Source organism: Bombina bombina, chromosome 2 (genome assembly GCF_027579735.1).
Source record: "Bombina bombina isolate aBomBom1 chromosome 2, aBomBom1.pri, whole genome shotgun sequence".
NCBI classification, from domain to species: domain Eukaryota; kingdom Metazoa; phylum Chordata; class Amphibia; order Anura; family Bombinatoridae; genus Bombina; species Bombina bombina.
Window position 1 is genome coordinate 827,538,230 of NC_069500.1, and position 20,023 is coordinate 827,558,252.

The window sequence follows — 20,023 nt, forward strand, 5'->3', positions numbered from 1 at the left end:
AATGCCCTTTTTAGGGCAATGGGGAGCTTAGGTTTTTTTAGTTAGGGTTTTATTTGGGGGGTTGGTTGTGTGGTCGGTGGGTTTTACTGTTGGGGGGGTTGTTTGTATTTTTTTTTTCAGGTAAAAGAGCTGATTTCTTTGGGGCAATGCCCCACAAAAGGCCCTTTTAAGGGATATTGGTAGTTTAGTTTAGGCTAGGGTTTTTTTTATTTTGGGAGGGCTTTTTTTATTCTGATAGAGCTATTAGATTATGTGTAATTAGTTTAAATATCTTGTAATTTGTTTTTTATTTTGTATAATTTAGTGTTTGTTTGTGTTTGTAATTTTGGTAATTGTATTTAATTTATTTACTTGTATTTAATTTAGGTAATTTATTTAATTGTAGTGTAGTGTTAGGTGTTAGTGTAACTTAGGTTAGTTTTTATTTTACAGGTAAATTTGTATTTATTTTAGTTAGGTAGTTAGTAAATAGTTAATAACTATTTAGTAACTATTCTACCTAGTTAAAATAAATACAAACTTGCCTGTAAAATAAAAATAAACCCTAAGCTAGATACAATGTAACTATTAGTTATATTGTAGCTAGCTTAAGGTTTTTTTTACAGATAAGTATTATTAGGGGCGGCAGATTTCGGGGTTAATACTATTTAACTAGTGTTTGCGATGCGGGAGTGAGGCAGTTTAGGGGTTAATATGCTTATTATAGTGGCAGCGATGTCCGGAGCGGCAGATTAGGGGTTAATAAGTATAATGTAGGTGTCGGCGACGTCCGGAGCGGCAGATTAGGGGTTAATAAATATAATGTAGGTGGCGGCGATGTCGGCAGATTAGGGGTTAATAAGTGTAAGATTAGGGGTGTTTAGACTCGGGGTTCATATTAGGGTGTTAGGTGTAAACGTAAATTTAGTTTCCCCATAGGAATCAATGGGGCTGCGTTACGGAGCTTTACGCTGCTTTTTTGCAGGTGTTAGGCTTTTTCTCAGCTGGCTCTCCCCATTGATGTCTATGGGGAAATCGCGCACAAGCACGTAAAACCAGCTCACCTCTGATTTAAGCAGCGCTGGTATTGGAGTGCGGCATGGAGCTTAATTTTGCTCTACGCTCACTTCTTGCATAATAACACCGGGTTTAGGAAAACCTGTAATACCAGCGCTGTAGGTAAATGAGCGGTGACAATAACGTGCAAGTTAGTACCGCACCCCTCATAACACAAAACTCGTAATCTGGCCGATCATTAAACATTTTATATGTGTTTGATGACCCTTTAATGGCAATCAGAGTCTCACCTTCCATGGCATACTTCATATCCTGAGCAAAGAGACTCCACATGACCTCAGCACTGATTTTACCAACATTAAGCTCTTGTGGGAACCTGGAGAAAGAATGAGACACATTGTAAGTCAGAGAATGAGATAAAAGGTTGTGAGAGACAAGGAGAGAGAGAGAGGAAATAGATAGAGATAATGTAGTAGAGAAAGCAATAGATAATACAAACATAGGAGTCTTTTTTTGCTAGAAATGTAGCAACTTTTTTGCATGAGTTTTGAAGCTTCTATTATCTAATTTCTTCCGTTATCTTGGTATCCTTTGTTAAAAAACATACTTAGGTGGGCTCAAAAGCAGCAGTGCACTACTGAGAGCTAGCTGCTAATTGGCAGCTGCACATATAATGCCTCTTGCCATTGGCTCACCAAATGAGCTCCCAGTAGTGCATTGCTGCTTTTGAGCCCACCTAAGGATAGTAAGAACATTTGATAATAGAAGTAAATTTAAAAGTTGTTTAAAATTTTTGTTCTATCTGAAACATGAAACTATTTTTGGGGGGTTTCATGTGTCTTTAAGGTAATTTTATCCTTAGTAGCACTGCATATTATTGGCTGCTTAAATACCTTTTGGCTAGATTACGAGTTTTGCGGTAAGAGCTGCTCGGTGCTAACTTGCAAGTTATTGTCACCGCTCACTTCCCTCTAACGCTGCTATTACAGGTTTACAAAAACCCGGCGTTAGCAGGCAATATTGGAACAGCCAATAGAATGCGAGCTCAATCCTATTGGCTGATTGGTTCAGCCAATAGGATTGAAGCTCAATCCTATTGGCTGATTGCATCTGCCAATAGGATTTTTTCACCTTTAATTTCGATTGGCTGATAGAATTCTATCAGCCAATCGGAATTCAAGGGACGCCAAGTCGTCGTCGTAAGAAGAGGGTGCTCCGCGCCGGATGTCTTGAAGATGGGCTTTTTTATTTTGATAGGGCTATTAGATTAGGTGTAATTAGTTTAAATAATTGATCATTTCTTTTTTATTTTGTGTAATTTAGTGTTTTGTTTTTTTTGTAATTTAGTTAATTGTATTTAATTAATGTAATTTATTTAATTGTAGTGTAAGGTTAGGTATTAGTGTAAGACAGGTTAGGTTTTATTTTACAGGCAAATTTGTATTTATTTTAACTAGGTAGCTAGTAAATAGTTAATAACTATTTACTAACTAGTCTACCTAGTTAAAATAAATACAATCTTAGCTGTGAAATAAAAATAAAACCTAAGTTAGCTACAATGTAACTATTAGTTATATTGTAGCTAGCTTAGGGTTTATTTTACAGGTAAGTATTTAGTTTTAAATAGGAATTATTTAGTTATTAATAATAGGTTTTATTTAGATTTATTTTAATTACATTAAAGTTAGTGGGTGTTAGGGTTAGACTTAGGTTTAGGGGTTAATAACTTTAGTATAGTGGCGGCGATTTTGGGGGCAGCAGATTAGGGGTTAATAACAGTAATGTAGGTTGCGGCGATGTTAGGGACAGCAGGTTAATAATATTTAACTAGTGTTTGCGATGCGGAAGTGCAGAGGTTTAGGGGTTAATATGTTTATTATAGTGGCGGCGATGTCTGGAGGAGCAGATTAGGGATTAATAATTTTATTTTAGTGCCTCGGTTTAGGGGTTAATAGGTAGTTTATGGGTGTTAGTGTACTGTTTAGCACTTTAGTTATGAGTTTTATGTTACAGCGTTGTAGCATAAAACCCATAACTACTGACTTTCAGTTTACGGTACGGATCTTGACGGTATAGGCTGTACTGCTCACTTTTTGACCTCCTAGGCAGACTCGTAATACCGGCGCAAAGGAAGTCCCTTTGAAAAAGGACTTTTTGAAAGCTGCGGTAGTTACGTTGCGTTACAGCCAAAAAAAGTGTGCGGTGCCGCTAAACCTGCAAGACTCGTAATACCAGCGGTAGTGAAAAAGAGCCTTAACGCTGCTTTTTCACTCATACCGCAAAACTCGAAATCTAGCCGTTTATTAGTAGTATTATTATTAGTAGTAGCAATTGTAAGAGTTTTCCAGTTGGTATTGGAGGATTTGTTACAAGATACAAATATGTGGGATATTACTTTGGCTGGAAAATGTTTCCTCTCACTAGGTTTTGTCTAATTGTAATTATAGATACAACTAGGTTGTGCTTGTAGCAGTTAATACACTGATAAAAATGATTCTGTTGGCTTGTAATTTTAACTCTAAAATTGTATAATGTTCAACAAATTAATTATTGTTAGTTCATTTACTTTGATATTTTGAGTACCTTACTTAATATGCATTAGTTGTGAAAACACTTTTTTACAATTTTAAATCGAACATATTATATTGAGTAATCTAGACAAAGATTTTAAGCCGTGTGCATTTCCGAAATACTATTTAAGTTATATTTACTTAAAAACACTGATTCTGTGGAGCTGCATTAATAACAGGTGACTGGCCTATATTTTGCATATATTTCGCATAACTTGATGGGACAGAATATTTATAGTTGGAGTATGTGTCAGATATTCTCCGGACTCCCCTTTCTTTTCCTCAGAGTAATGTTTTGTGCTGGTATTGGTTCCTGTATACATATTTTGTGTTTATGTTTTATTGTAGAGTGTGTCACCCCAAGCTAAGTGTAAGGTTCTTAGAGGCGAGTGCCAGTTAAACAAAGATCAAGTGTTAGAGTCAGCACAACACAGCATTAATTGGCTAAAATGCAAGTCAATAGATAATAAATAAAAAGTCATGTGATCAGGGGGCTGTCAGAAGATGCTTAGATACAAGGTAATCACAGAGGTAAAGTATATTAATATAACTGTGTTGGTTATGCAAAACTGGGGGATGGGTAATGAAGGGATTATCTATCTTTTAAATCAATACAATAATTCTGGTGTGGACTGTCTCTATAACATTCATTTATTTAATGATTATTTGCACATTTGTTAATTTTAGCTTAATGTTGGCTAAAATTTAGCCAGGTGGTCAGTAAAGTCAGCCGGGTTATGCACCCGCTAAAAAGGTCCTGGGGAGAGCACTGCTTTTGACTTCCTGTAAAATCAGGCTTGTTAACACATTTTCACTTATTTCTCCCACACATACATCCCAGTTACACATCAGTTATTTGTTGCAGTCCTTTTATCCGAAGATGTCCCACTGTTGTCTCCCCATGCCCAGATCTTCTCATTAAAAGTCACTTACTGGTTCAGACAAGGGGTATATGAATTCTTATCCTCCTCTATGATGGACACAATCAGTGTTATCAACTTTGACCAGAAATCCAAGTTCTTAATACTTGGTCCCTGTTCCTCAGGTGGTAACTCTCCTTTCTTAGCCTGTAAAAAGCAAGCAGAGTGAAATTAATTTCTATGGTAACCCAATAATAATGTAACCCAGAATTATTATCACAAGTCACTACTCTTTACTAACTAAACATAGAGTGCCACAAAATTACATAGACTGTATATTGCACAAAACTGTATATTGCCTCTAAATGGCCTACTGTTTCATTTAAAGAGACATACTATTTTGTTTTATATATATATATATATATATATATATTCTATTCTCTTACTATGGGCTAGATTACAAGCGAAGAGGCAATTTTAACATCGCCGCATATTACAAGTTGAAAGTAAAAATTTTGCATGCAAATGAAACCCGACGCACTAACTTTAGGAATGCAAATATTGCAACTCTGCCAACTTCTTTTCCCTAAAGACATCAAAGGGGAGCACAGAAAAAAAACTTGCGCTCACATTCCAATGTTCTTCACATACAGGAATACGTTATTTTTAGTGTAAATACATATTTACCTATACCTGTTCATATAGATATATCAGTATAGATATCTTTTTTACATTATTATCACAGCTTGTGAGTGGAGAATACATATGTAGATTTTTTAACTGGCCACATCCATAACAGTAGCAGAAACACACTGAACCTGGGTCTCCACTTTGACTAAGTGTTTAACCGCTTTGCAGGAGTTAAAAGGACAGAAAAGTAAAAATGTAACTTTCATGATTAAAGTGATCGTAAATCCTAGCGTTTGTGAAATGCTAGGATTTACCATCGTAACAAATAAAGGGGACTTTCATTCATGAAGTATAAAATACTTCATTCTGAAAGCGCCTTTATTTGTTAGCAGCGTTCGCTGCGCTGAACTGCTAAAGGCAGCCCACGGCAGAATGCTATTTGGCTGAGAGTTGACGTTTCCATCTCTTAGTCAATATACTTCATGAAGGAAAGTCCCCTTTATTTGTTACAATGGTAAATCCTAGCGTTTCACAAACACTAGGATTTACCATCACTTTAAGATAGATTTAGATAAAGCATGCAATTTTAAACAACCTTCCAATGTACTTCTATTTTGAAATTTGCTCTGTTCTCTTCTTGAAAAGCATATCTAGGTAGGCTCAGGAGCAGCAATGCACTACTGGGAGCTAGCTGGTAATTGGTGGCTGCACATATATGCATCTTGTCATTGTTTCACCCAATGGGGTCAATTTATCAAAGGTCTTGCGGACCTGATCCGACAGTGCGGATCAGGTCCACAAGACCTCGCTGAATGCGGAGAGCAATACGCTCTCCGTATTCAGCATTGCACCAGAAGCTCACAAGAGCTGCTGGTGCAACGCCGCCCCCTGCAGACTCGCGGCCAATCGGCCGCCAGCAAGGGGGTGTCAATCAACCCGATCGTACTCGATCGGGTTGATTTCCAGCGATTCCTGTCCGTCTGCTCAGAGCAGGCGGACAGGGATATGGAGCAGCGGTCTTTAGACCGCTGCTTCATAACTGCTGTTTCTGGTGAGTCTGAAGACTCGCCAGAAACATGGGCCAAATGGGCCCCATTGTGTGCATTGCTGAGAATGAAGCCAATTTCATAATAGAAGTAAATTGAAAAGTTGTCTGAAATTGTTTGCTCTTTATGAAGCCTGAAAGGAAAATCTGGACTTTCCTATCGATTTAAATACATTGAAGCATGAAAAGAAAAATTGGTCATTTCTATCCCTTTAAGCATTTAATGAAAGAGAAAATATTTACAAAATAAAATGCTTTAACAAATTGTTTGTACTATAATGTCACTTTAAAGCGCTGCGGAATCTGTTGGTGATCTACAAATACCTGATATATAATAAAAATAATAAAGAAGTGTATTATTAAAAAAATAAATTCAGAAATCATTTTTAGTTCTATATTTAAAGCTTATTTAAAAGGAATCAAATAGCCAGAAAAAAAAAAAAAAAAAAAAATGTATGCGATCCCTTTAAAAAGATAATAAACCTAAACCACTCACTGGGTCACTTTGATACTCCCGGCTAAACAGCTCATGACAGTTGTTGAATATGTATTCATAGGTAGAGTTGAGACAGGCCTTGACACAGTCCTTTACAACTTGGCTGGCCCGAGGTGGACTCTGTAACTCTTGCACCTTAAGGAGATACAGTAAAGCAAGAAGACAAATGTAATAAATTATAAGACGTTGAAGCACAGTGTAAAAGAACAACTAAAAAGGGACAAACAAGCAACAATACAATGCTCCCATGTTCTAGATCAGGGGTCATCAATTGTGGCCCTCCAGAGGTTTTGGAACTACATTTCCCATGATACTCAGCCAGCTGAAATGCTGGCTGAGCATCATGGGAAATTTATTTTCAAAACCTCTGATCTAGATCCCTGACCCCTGATTTAGATCATCTTATTATTGCACCATGGCTTGCACAGAACTACAGTATGAGTTTAACAACAACAAAGGGGCTCTGGATAAGAAATGCACTGTCAGTCCTAAGACAAACTATGGGGTTGATCAAATTCGTTTATTAAAGTGTATCTTTTTAACAGAAAATCCCCACATATTTTATAAAGGATTGTTGTTGCTCCCTTTGATTTTAATCACTTTGTTGTGGGTTAGTTACATAGTTCTTTGCAAGCAAAAATGGAATAAGAAAATGCGCATTAGAGTTCATTATTTTTGCCTCTTTGTGTATCTTTAACATAGAGTGAAATAAATAAGTGTTAAAAAAGTAACAGTGAGATACTAAATGTGAATCATTAGAGTAGTTGTAAGTAGCTGTAATAACTGCACTTTTCATCCATATGGTCACCAGATGTTTTTTTTAACACACTACTAATTGATTAGTTGCAGATGATAATAATAATAAAATAATGGTCATTACCTAACTGGTACTTGCTAACCTTAAAAGGCTGGGTTGGTCCCACTATAGTCTATGACCCTGGCTGCATGAGTTGTGAAGTTAATGCAATCTCCAGCCAAGGGCAAGACGGCAATCAAGACGCACATTGTAAAGACTTAGTGACAATATAGATGCAACCCTATTATTACAATGTGCAGATCAATAAATGATTTTTAAATGTTATATAAAGAATGGTTTGGGTGTTGGGAGAGCTATTAAATATTAAGAGGGATTTGTGATAGGAAGAATAGTAAGCCAGGGGGTACATTTTTGTGCAAGGTTTACTCACTGGATGATCATATAAGGGAATTTACAGATGGTTAGGGTTCAGAGGTTATTGTTGAGTTGGATCAAGCATTACTTTGGGTGTTGGGCGGTACTGCAATAGAAGGATAGCTGAGCAAATCAATGCCAGGCTAGTTGGGAACTCAGAGTTAACAGAGGATAGGGGACTAGAGTAAAATTAGGGTTAACAGTGGTGGGGGACCAGTGACAGCTTTAACAATAGTGCGGGAACAAGTCTCAGGGTAAAGAGCTGTTGGGAGGCTGGGTCAGCCATGATTAGGATTTATTACAGGGGTGCTGGATCACAGTTAGGGACACACAGCTACAATACTGGTATCTATATTATACAGGTACCATTGCTATAGTAGTTAGGGACATCATTTCCTTATCTGACTTTTCTTACTGACCAGCCATATGGAGTTGCAACACAAAATTGCTGTCATTATTTTTTTTGTGTAGCTGCTCCTTTTTTATTGTGTACAATGAGATCCAGCCCTATGCCAATGATGAATAGATTTAACATAATAACGTCCCAACATGCTTGGAGACACAATCTGTATTATTTTCCCCAAATATAATATTATTTGTCTGTGTAACTTGAACAAAATAAAGTAAAGCTAAAGGCCAAACAACATTTTAGTGACCGTTGTGAGATGACATTTTCTTACAACTCCATTAGAGTCAATTTGAAGAAAAGAGAATAAGTTTTTGCTTGAACGCTCATTCTATATTTGTATTCCAATCTATCCCTCTTTGCTTTGCTGTCTCTCTCTCTATGCGTCTCACCACATCTCTTTTTCATACCTTCATTCTGAAGAAAGTTATACTGGTTAGCAAATCCACTGTTGACTTGAGGTCCTGAAGTCTCTCAGGGCTGCTAGCGGGGAAATTATTCTTAAAGAACAAAGACAGAATAAGTTTAGCCAGAGTCAAATAAGTAAAACAGAGGTACAACACATGAAGGTCTCATACAAGTCTAATGCCATCACATGACTCAGCTAATAGAGTCTGTCACTCTAAGCTATGAGATATTATGACTCTTTCTTGAACATAAGGGTAAACAAGTCACATACAGCAAGTAGCGACAGATTTACCAGATGTAGACATTACTTACCCGGTACATAGAAAGGTCAATTCGTAAGGAGTTGTGCAACTGATCAAGAAGCTTCACAAATCTCTCTTTCTAAAAAAGAATTTTAAAAAAAAAGTGTTAGCATAGAAATAATAATCATTATTATACAATAGTATTTTCTGTATTACTAGAATCATTGTACTGTGTAGAATGGTTCAGATACTCAACATCATTGCATAATGAGGTGTATTCATAGAACCTACCCCAAAATTGGAAGCAGAGAAGCGATCTGAGGCAGACACGTTGGTGGATGCGGTGGTGTGAGCATAGTATGCGTTTATGTTGGCAAGGAGGGTGCTCATTACAGCTGGTACTCCTGGGCACATGTACTTAGATGACAGGCAAGCAAAGTGACTGCAAGGGAAAAGAAACAAATGAGGGAAGGTAAATTAAAGGAATATATTTATGTTAAAAGAAAAAAAAAATTGACCAGTAAAAGTCAAGTTTCAATCCCAGTTATAAATGCGTAAAAAAAAACAAAAAAAACTTTTTTGTGCTAAATCTGTATTTATTTTAAAGATAAATCCCAGAGGCTTCTCTAATTGCACAGATTTTGTTTTCCAACTTCTTAGACTGATAGCACAAAAAATAATAATGATAAGCCACCAGCACTGTCTAATGCTAGGTTTAATTTATTTCTTCAAAAGACCCACTTAACTGAAAAGAACAGGAACCTATCCTCCAAAAATAATCTTCCCTTTTTCCCAGTTTACATTTTACAAACAATTAACTTTTCTCCAGAAATGAAATATCTTTAAAGCAATTTAAAAAAAAAAAAAAAAGTATATCAGCAGGGAACTGCACTCTCCTACCGGACCGGGTACACATCCTATGACCCTGCAACATGCTCAGCCCTGGGTGCTCACGGGCACTCACAGGAAGCTGTGCTGTCCCCAGAGTCACAGGCAGTTAACACTAGACAGGTCTGGGCGCAAGAGCCATAGGGAAAATTACAAAACAAATTAATACAACACACAGAGAAAGTCCAGCACTCACTTACAAGCTCTCAGCTAAGATTTAAAAGCAAAAATGGAAAGGTTAGTTACCGCATTTAGCCAAATGGGACAAGCCCAGGTACCACATCAAGGTGCTTTCCAATACCTGAAACAGCCACACAATGCAAGCTCTCAAATCCAAACAAACTGGGAACAAGGGAAGGGTGCACAGGCTTATGTAATAACCCTAGACATATAGAAAACACGGAAGGGGACTGCACTCTCATACCGGACCGGGTATACATCCCATGACCCTGCAACATGCTCAGCCCTGGGTGCTCACGGGCACTCACAGGAGTGAGTGAGTGCTGGACCTTCTCTGTGTGATATATATAAAGAGCCAAATAAACCCCAAATTCACTTAGTAGAGGGGTCAGCCAGGAAATAAAAAAAAAGAAATAGCATTTAAATTATATAAATCAAAAGGGTTAATGTTAGCTTGTACAAAATACAAAGATGTCAACAGAACTTGCAAAAGAGCAATTCAATAAGCGTGGCTACTAATTAGATAAACAGATAGCAAAAAAGATCTGAAAAGTACATAAAGGCCAAAAACGGAAGAACGAAAATGTTGGCCTATTGAAATCTAAAATTGGGACTTAACTTAGTGAGAATCAGGAAAAAGACAGAATTTTTAAACTCCCTATTTTATCAGCAAGGAAGAACCAATCAATGTTACAAAAGCCGGGCAGAAACATGTGACTGGGTGACACAGGGTAAAATGCTTACAAGGACCACTCAATGGAGTAGAATTACATAATTAAAAAGTACATAATAAAAAGACAATGCAATAACACCTACTCTGATTTCCAAATAAGCAGTAGATATTTTTCTGACAAATTAATCTTTTCTCCCATTTTCTGGCCTCCTGTATCATGTGACAAACATCAGCCAATCAAAGACTAGTATACGTATATCCTGTAAGCTTGTGCACATGCTCAGTAAAATCTTGTTCCCCATAAAGTGTGAATGTAAAAAAAAAACTGTGCAAAATTTGATAATGGAAGTAAATTGGAAAGTGTCTTAAAACTTCAAGTTTTTTAATCATAAAAGTTTATTTTGACTTGAGTGTCCATTTAATCAATTATACAATGTTAAGGTAGATAAAGCTCCGGGGCCAGATGGAGTTACCCGCATGGCTACCCAGAAAGTTTAGTCTACTAATAGCCACATCATTGTTCTTAATCTTCCAGAATTATTTCTGATCTGGGGTTGCACTAAAAGTATAGAGCAAAGCAGATTTGGTGCCCATATTCAAAAAAGGATCACATATGTAAGAAGGTATCAGAAGATCAGCCAGCAAATGACAGACTTGTGAGCTTTTAACATCTGTGCTGGGGAAATTATTTGAAAGATTCTTAAAGGGACATGAAACCCATAAATTTTATTTCATGATTTAAGTAGAACATACAATTTTAAACAACTTTCCAATTAACTTCTATTATCAAATGTGCTTCATACTTTTGGTATCATTTGCTGAAGGAGCAGCAATGCACTACTGGTTGCTGACTTGAACTCATGGGTGAGCCAATGACATTCGGTATATATATGCAGCCACCAATCAGCAGCTAGAACCTAGGTTCTTTGCTGCTCCTGAGTTTTCCTATATAAACCTTTCAGCAAACAATGACAAGAGAATAAAGCAAATTAAATAATAGAAGTAAATTTAAAATTGTATTCTCTATTTAAATCATGAAATACATTTTTTGGGTTTCATGTCCCTTTAAGGGAAAATATTTAGTAATGTATTTTGAACAACATTATCAATACTAAGAGTCAACATGGTTTTATGAAGGGCAATAAGCTAATTGCATTTTGCTATGTATTTAGCAAAAGAATAGATGAGGGTTTTGCTGTGAATATGATCTATTTAGATTTTGATAAATACAGTTGCATAGGAGATTATTGTACAAATTGAGAGAGATTAGTTTGATGGAAAATGCTTTTACTTGGATTGAAAACTGGTTTAAATATAGAGAGCACAGAGTTTTTAATGGAAAATTTTCAAGTTGGGCAAAACTGGTAAGTGGAGTGCCTCAGGGTTCTGTCCTGGGGCCACTTCTCTTTAATATATTAACGATAAATTGAAAGTCAAGTGTCAGCATTTTCAGATGATACAAAATTAAGTAAGGTAATGCAGTCTGAACAGACTTTACAGAGGGAATTTGATAAATTGGGGGACTGGGCAGGCAAGTGGCAGATGAGACTCAATTAAGATAAATGCAAAGTTATGCATTTTGGCAGCAAAAATAAAAATGTAACATATTCTAAATGGAGTTGATTTAGGCATACCATTAAGTGTGAATGACTTGTAAGTAATTGTTGAGAACAGACTCGGCAACATAATGCAATGTCTGTCAGTAGTAACAAAGGCCAACAAATAATTTTCATGTATAAACTGGGGTATAAATTAACGTGATATATCATTTTGCCTCTTTCTAAATGAATAGGTAAGACTCCACCTTAAATATGTAGGTGCAGAGGAGGGTGACATTGAGACTTGAGGAACAAAGATTTCATCTACAGCAGTAAAAGGGATTCCTTACTGTTAGGACATAAAGGATATGGAATTATCTGCCTAATGGGCAAATTCAGTAGATGCTTTTATAAAGTATCTAAATACTTTTTTTTTTTTTTTTTAAAGTAGGATATACAGGGATATAACAGTTAGTACTGACAGTATTGTAGCTTGTTGATCACAGTAGAAATTTGAATGCCATGTTTTCCCTTTGAGGCACAATAGGAAATCATTTTGGTTTGGGTTTTTGTTTTCATTTGGATTAATAGTACAAACAGTAATGTGAGAAAGGTTGACCTTGATGGACTTGAGACTTTTTCAACCTATATTACTTTTTACTATGGAAAACTCACATCTGCCCACCTAAATATAATACATTTATTACCCCCCCCCAATCCCCCATGTCTCACGTCATAGCCTGGTATATAGACTCAACGCCGTATCTCATTGCAAACTCGTCCACAATCTCCTGGGCTGTCTCATCAAAGTAAACCTTCCAGGCATCATCCCCTTTAGCATCTGGGATCTTTACCACACCATTATTCTGCACATCTGTCAGGAAGTGGAAAAGATTCTGAAAGAAAGAATAAGAGGTTATAGGAATAGTGCCAAAACAAGACTATATAATACAGTGTTCTTCAAATATTGCATACCCTCTCAACGCCAATCCTTTGCTTACAATTAAAATTTATGACAAACTAACAGGTACGCAAATTTAAACCTGTGACTTAGTCAATACATACAATATATACAATACATATACTTTAAGAAGATTATTTATGGTCAATTAAGTTTGATCTCTAATCAGATGCATGTTATAATGGTCGAATAAAGTCAGGATATGTAATTTAAAAAAAAGAATGAAAGATGGATGGGGCAAAAATTCAGTGATTATAGAGGCATTATACAGTCTCCTCCATACTCACCTCATGTAGACATGTGTATTGCACGTGATAGGGAGCAACCTTCTCCTCCCCCTTTATCTCCACACTAATGTGCAGCCGGATGGCTCCAGAGACTGCAGATTTGTCTGTGCGCTTATCTGGATTTATAACATGAAAGAAATTTGAGATGAGAACAGGTGAGCATACTTAAAAATTATCCTGATATAAAACCTAATGTGAAAAACCTTCACCAAGTTCTATGATACAAACATTTCCAATTTACATCCAAAAAAAGAGGCATTTCAATTAAAAGAAATGTATAATAGGAATAAGCAACAAACTCTGTAGTACTTGTAACCTGGCCAAATTTAAAGGTGTTGCTTTGTCAGCAATATATCTACACTTCATTTACACCATCTTTTATTATCTCTTTCCAGAGTCTCACCCAAATTATACCAAACGTCCATTTCTCCGCTCAGCGTCCGGACCTCAATGATCGTTTGCCCCAAGAAGTCATCTGATTCACGTTTAAATCTTTGCTTTACCCTTGATTTAATGTCATCATCTTCATCCCACACACGCACCTTTATACGGTCGGAAGAGTTGTGACACTCACTGTGAGGACATAGATAGATTAAAGCATCGATATCTAGTTTCTTAACCTTCACAACACCATATTTCATACAATACAGATAAATATATCAAATCTAACCCCGCCCACGAGGTAAACTCACAAGTGAAAGTTCTCTTCCCACACTGGGTTGAGGTTTCCATAGATAGTTTTTGTCCTTTTCTTGGTTTTCCCTACTTGGACTGTAACATACGGATCACTGGACCCTGTCTTGTCCTTGGCCTGCAGACCTTGTGCACAAACCACTGAAAAAAATATAGGTCAAAGTGATATGTTTCTAAAATGTAAAAGCCACTAAATAAATGTAATATAAATTATCTGTGATAAAGCAAGTAACCCTTCCCCTTGCTCACATCACTATACATTACCTAGAATCATTCTCTTTTATACAGATTTTAAAGTAATTGTTATATACAATATCAGTATGCAAAAGCCCCAACTTCCTTTGCAAATAAACTAATTAAATAAACACATACATACAAAAACAATGTTAACAAGCTTTTAAAACTGCCATTTTGTTAGCAAAACTTGCATTGGTTTGTAGTCAAGGGGCACACACCTTGAATAGCTCCTTGTGGCATATAAATAGATGAGCTCCTACACTAATCAAACATTCACTAAGAATGTTGCAGGATCAAGGTTCTGAATCCTGGAGGATCCATAGCCTTTTGTGGAGGCTTAGAAATACATACATTTTCAGAGTTAAATACGAATAAAAATGGGCAAAATAAATATTTTAAATGCATAATTAAACATGTTATGTTGAATTCAGCCTTATGTTTTATGTCTCTTTTACTGTCCAAATCAGCTTCAACTTACTTTTTGCCTCCAACTCACCTGTGATGCTGATCTTTGCCGACCACTTTGAAGTACCATCTAGCACACTCTGTTTCACAGCCTTTATTTGCTGAGCATGCGTTGCCTTCAAAACTACAAATACTTCCTGGATTAATTCGAAGATCTCAGGCTTGTTCCTTTCCCTGATTTTCATGCGATCCTTCAGAACCATGATGATGTTCTGAGTCCGATCCTCTGCCCCATGCTTTGAACTTTTCTCTGCCGCTCCTGTAAATGGGGCATATTCGTTTAGAAGCTCCACAAATACAAAAGAGAACATGTAATTTTACTATAATAAGAATATTGTTACCACGTAAATGATACTCCCAAAAGTGAGCTAATAAATAAATAGTAGGGTTGTTTCTCTCAACACAACCCTTCTATTTCTTTAGTGATTGAGAATAACAGACAGAAAGCCCCATATAGGGTCACAAACACGCAGTCATAGATCACTGATTCTTAGGGGAATTCCTGAAGTATCTACATTCATTTATTATCTAGAAAATTATTTCCCTTGCATGTTGAACCTCAACAAGTCAATAAACCCTAGAATCGACAATTTTATCTAAGTTATCTTTTTTTGTAATCACCACCCTAACTCTACTGTGTTATCACCACCCTAACTTTACTGTATAGTGAAAATATTCACTCACTATAGGACCAAATAATAGGCCTGGCTAACCATGTATGTATGTTACATATGAACAAACATGGAGTAATGGAGAAACTATATTATAGATCCCATCAGTTTAAAAGAGACATTATAAAGATGATGCAAAGCAGCTAAGAAAATTCGGTAATGGTAAGTAGTGTATTTATAAAGGACACTGACATAATTAAAGGGCCATAATACCCAAATGTTTAAACACTTGAAGTGATGCAGCATAGCTGTAAAAAGCTGACTAGAAAATATCACATGAACATCTCTATGTAAAAAAGAATTTTTTTTTATCTCAAAAGTTTCTCAGAAGCCACATGCCTTTATAAAGGACTTCTAAGCAGCATATCAGTATGTCTGTCCCGGGACAGCCGAAGGGTTGAGCCTCGTGCACTCTCATGTTATTTCCCTATTCAGGGTAAGGAAGTTTACAATGAAATTTCATGAGAGTTAAGTCAAATCTCATGAGATCACAGTAAAAGAGTTCATGACCTCAGCAATGCTGATGCTGATTGGCTGCTGTTAATTTCTTCATTTTATTTTTTTTACCTGCAGCTAGGCTGCAGCTGAGTATAACTTTTTACACAGAACTTACTCTGCTGAGCTGAGGAAATTGTGAGGTAAAATATCTTCCTTTTTACATAGAGATGCTCAGGTGATATTTTCCTGTCAGCTTTTTTACACTTATACTGCATCAGTTTCAAGTGATTTAGCATATGAGTATTATGTCCCTTTAACAAAGATTATATAAGTAAAATATGAAAAATTTATTGTGAACTGATACAGCCTTAAATGGCAACAGAAAAAGTGTTTTAGGAGAGGAATGTATCATTAAGATGATGTTTGAGTTATATGTACTGTAGTCTTCCTACAGCGGCTATTCAAGTGTACATTGGTCATGCAAGGAAGTCTGGGTAGTGAGCTCCTGCTGTATACAGTGGAGAACAATAACAGGTAACACTATATACGAATGGAAGACTGCAATAGTTCTATGTACAAGTGACAAGAGATCTATAAATTTGTTGGTGTAAGTTACTATTGAATCAAATTTCAGTTTGTTGATTTAATAAATGTATAAACTTTAGAGAAGAGTGTACTGTTCATTTACTTTTGTCTTTACAAATTTTCTAGGGTAGTATATTATTGACTTAAAGGGATACTGAACCCAAATTTGTATTTCCTGATTCAGATAGAGCATGCAATTTTAAGCAACTTTTTCATTTACTTCTATTATCATTTTTAATTCATTCTCTTGGTATCTTTATTTGAAAAAGCAGGAATGTAAGTTTACGAGCCATCCCATCTATAGCTCAGCACCTGGGTAGCGCTTGCTGATTGGCGGCTAACTGTACCCACGATCAGCAAGTGATATCCAGGGTTTTGAACCAAAAATAGGCCAGCTCATAAGCTTACATTCCTACATTTTCAAATAAAGATACCAAGAGAATAGGAGTAAATTAGAAATTTGCTTAAAATCGCATGCACTCTGAATCATGAAAGAAAAAAAATTGGGTTTAGTATTACTTCAATTGAACAATAATTGAACATTTTAGTGTGGGCACCAAGCAGTGGCTTCCAGGTTGTAGGTAAAAAAAGACTGAATGGGAAAAATTAAGTATACCCAGTTAGTGTAGAATGTGTGGCACAATGAATTTGACTCATAGGTAAACTCTTACTCTGCAGACAGTCAGCATTCAGCAGGTCCTGGCACTTTTCATGGCACTTGACACCACACTCTGTACAGCGCATACCCTGACGCGCGATGCCCCAAAGCAAACCCTCACATTCGTAGCAGTAGGTTGGGGTAGTGGCAGTCCACACCTCAAAGTTGTGGGGGGTTGTGCTGGAGATTGGGTATATTAAAGCTTGTAGGGTCTTTTTGTAAACATGGTTTTTCTAAAAACACCACAAAATGGTTATTAGCATCACTCTCAATAACTCAGTTGTTCTGTAATTGAAAAGATTTTTTGTAATATTTCATTATGATACTCACTAGTTCTTCATTGTTTAAGGTGCTTGTGGCAAGAGCAGATGTTATTCCAGCTTTCCGTGACTGGACTAGAGACTATAAAGAGAAAACAGTGAGGGTAAGAGAATATAATTTCAAATAATTCTGAAGATTCCAAATATTTGTGTACCTAATTGCACTTATTCACAAATTCACTTTTGTCTGCCAGACATTGATAAATCGGCCCCATAGACTGGAAATTAATGCAGCAGTGCTTCCTGTTTCATTGGCTGATTGGTGCTCCCTAAAAATGCTCATTGGCTGACAGGTGCTCACTAATAATCCTCACTGGCTGATAGCCACTTCCTGTAAACGATCAATAGTTATAAATGGTACAAACCTGGTTATGCTGTATTAGTTCAAATTTAAACTACTTTTACCTCACATTTCAAATTAAATTAATTCATTTAAATGCTGTTTTTTTTTTTATACAGATAAGGAAAAATAAAGTGCAATGTCCCTTTACACTATGGGGACTATTTATTATGGTTCGAGTGTACATGATCCGATATAGCGGATCATGTCCGCTGCACATCGATAAATGCTGACAACATACGCTGTCGGCATTTATCATTGCACAAGTAGTTCTTGTGAACTGCTTGTGCAATGCCGCCCCCTGCAGATTCGCGGCCGATCGTCCGCTAGCAGGGGGTGACAATCAGCCCGATCGTATAGGATAGGGCGGATTGAAGACCGCAGCCTCAAAGCAGGTTGACAAGTTATGGAGCAGCGGTCTTTAGACCGCTGCTTCATAACTACTGTTTCTGGTGAGCCTGAAGGCTTGTACGGAAACAGGGGCATCAAGCTCCATTCGGAGCTTGATAATTCGTCCCCTATGTGTGTATATTTATACATAATTTTATGCAAGCATAAATAGGAGAAAGAAAGAAAGAAACCTTATATTTAAAACGAGTTTCAGATTATCTCAGGGAATATCCTATTTTGACAGAATACCATATGCAAGATAAAACAGACAGTACATTAGACAGTAACAATTGATTGAATGGATTATTTGTACCCTTCATCTCATTGTTAATCAGAAAAAAACATAATTTATGCTTACCTGATAAATTTATTTCTCTTGTAGTGAATCCAGTCCACGGATCATCCATTACTTGTGGGATATTCTCCTTCCCAACAGGAAGTTGCAAGAGGATCACCCACAGCAGAGCTGCTATATAGCTCCTCCCCTCACTGCCATATCCAGTCATTCGACCGAAACAAGCCGAGAAAGGAGAAACCACAGGGTGCAGTGGTGACTGTAGTTTAATTAAAATTTAGACCTGCCTTAAAAGGACAGGGCGGGCCGTGGACTGGATACACTACAAGAGAAATAAATTTATCAGGTAAGCATAAATTATGTTTTCTCTTGTTAAGTGTATCCAGTCCACGGATCATCCATTACTTGTGGGATACCAATACCAAAGCTAAAGTACACGGATGATGGGAGGGACAAGGCAGGAACTTAAACGGAAGGAACCACTGCCTGTAGAACCTTTCTCCCAAAAACAGCCTCCGAAGAAGCAAAAGTATCAAATTTGTAAAATTTGGAAAAGGTATGAAGCGAAGACCAAGTCGCAGCCTTGCAAATCTGTTCAACAGAAGCCTCATTTTTAAAGGCCCAGGTGGAAGCCACAGCTCTAGTGGAATGAGCTGTAATCCTTTCAGGGGGCTGCTGTCCAGCAGTCTCATAGGCTAAACAGATTATACTCCGAAGCCAAAAAGAAAGAGAGGTTGCCGAGGCCTTTTGACCTCTCCTCTGTCCAGAGTAAACAACAAACAGGTTAGATGTTTGACGAAAATCTTTAGTAGCTTGTAAGTAAAACTTCAAGGCACGGACTACGTCTAGATTATGCAAAAGACGTTCCTTCTTTGAAGAAGGATTAGGACATAATGATGGAACAACAATCTCTTGATTGATATTCTTGTTAGAAACCACCTTGGGTAAAAACCCAGGTTTTGTACACAGAACTACTTTATCTGAATGGAAAATCAGATAAGGAGAATCACATTGTAAGGCAGATAACTCAGAGACTCTCCGAGCCAAGGAAATAGCCATCAAAAACAGAACTTTCCAAGATAAAAGTTTGATATCAATGGAATGAAGGGGTTCAAACGGAACCCCTTGGAGAACTTTAAGAACCAAGTTTAAGCTCCATGGAGGAGCAACAGGTTTAAACACAGGCTTAATTCTAACTAAAGCCTGACAAAATGCCTGAACGTCTGGAACTTCTGCCAGACGCTTGTGTAAAAGAATAGACAAAGCAGAAATCTGTCCCTTTAAAGAACTAGCTGATAATCCTTTGTCCAAACCCTCTTGGAGGAAGGACAATATCCTAGGAATCCTAACCCTACTCCATGAGTAATTCTTGGATTCACACCAATGAAGATATTTACGCCATATCTTGTGATAGATTTTCCTGGTGACAGGCTTTCGTGCCTGTATTAAGGTATCAATGACTGACTCGGAGAAGCCACGCTTTGATAGAATCAAGCGTTCAATCTCCATGCAGTCAGTCTCAGAGAAATTAGATTCGGATGATTGAAAGGACTTTGTATGAGAAGGTCTTGTCCCAGAGG

General features: G+C 37.0%; 1 protein-coding gene across 1 annotated transcript in view; it reads right to left on the minus strand.

Annotated features, from left to right (window-relative positions):
* UNC13A (unc-13 homolog A) overlaps positions 1 to 20,023 on the minus strand; it is a 144,035-nt gene that overhangs the window by 63,969 nt on the left and 60,043 nt on the right. The window contains exons 12-25 of the mRNA XM_053700106.1: positions 17,429 to 17,500; positions 17,112 to 17,331; positions 14,778 to 15,005; positions 14,044 to 14,185; positions 13,755 to 13,924; positions 13,352 to 13,467; positions 12,836 to 12,999; positions 9,116 to 9,266; positions 8,895 to 8,963; positions 8,585 to 8,674; positions 6,606 to 6,732; positions 4,717 to 4,722; positions 4,500 to 4,623; positions 1,287 to 1,372 (exon numbers count right to left, since the gene is read on the minus strand). Of these exons, the coding sequence (XP_053556081.1) occupies positions 1,287 to 1,372; positions 4,500 to 4,623; positions 4,717 to 4,722; positions 6,606 to 6,732; positions 8,585 to 8,674; positions 8,895 to 8,963; positions 9,116 to 9,266; positions 12,836 to 12,999; positions 13,352 to 13,467; positions 13,755 to 13,924; positions 14,044 to 14,185; positions 14,778 to 15,005; positions 17,112 to 17,331; positions 17,429 to 17,500 (1,765 nt within the window). The remainder of the gene's footprint in view (positions 1 to 1,286; positions 1,373 to 4,499; positions 4,624 to 4,716; positions 4,723 to 6,605; positions 6,733 to 8,584; positions 8,675 to 8,894; positions 8,964 to 9,115; positions 9,267 to 12,835; positions 13,000 to 13,351; positions 13,468 to 13,754; positions 13,925 to 14,043; positions 14,186 to 14,777; positions 15,006 to 17,111; positions 17,332 to 17,428; positions 17,501 to 20,023) is intronic.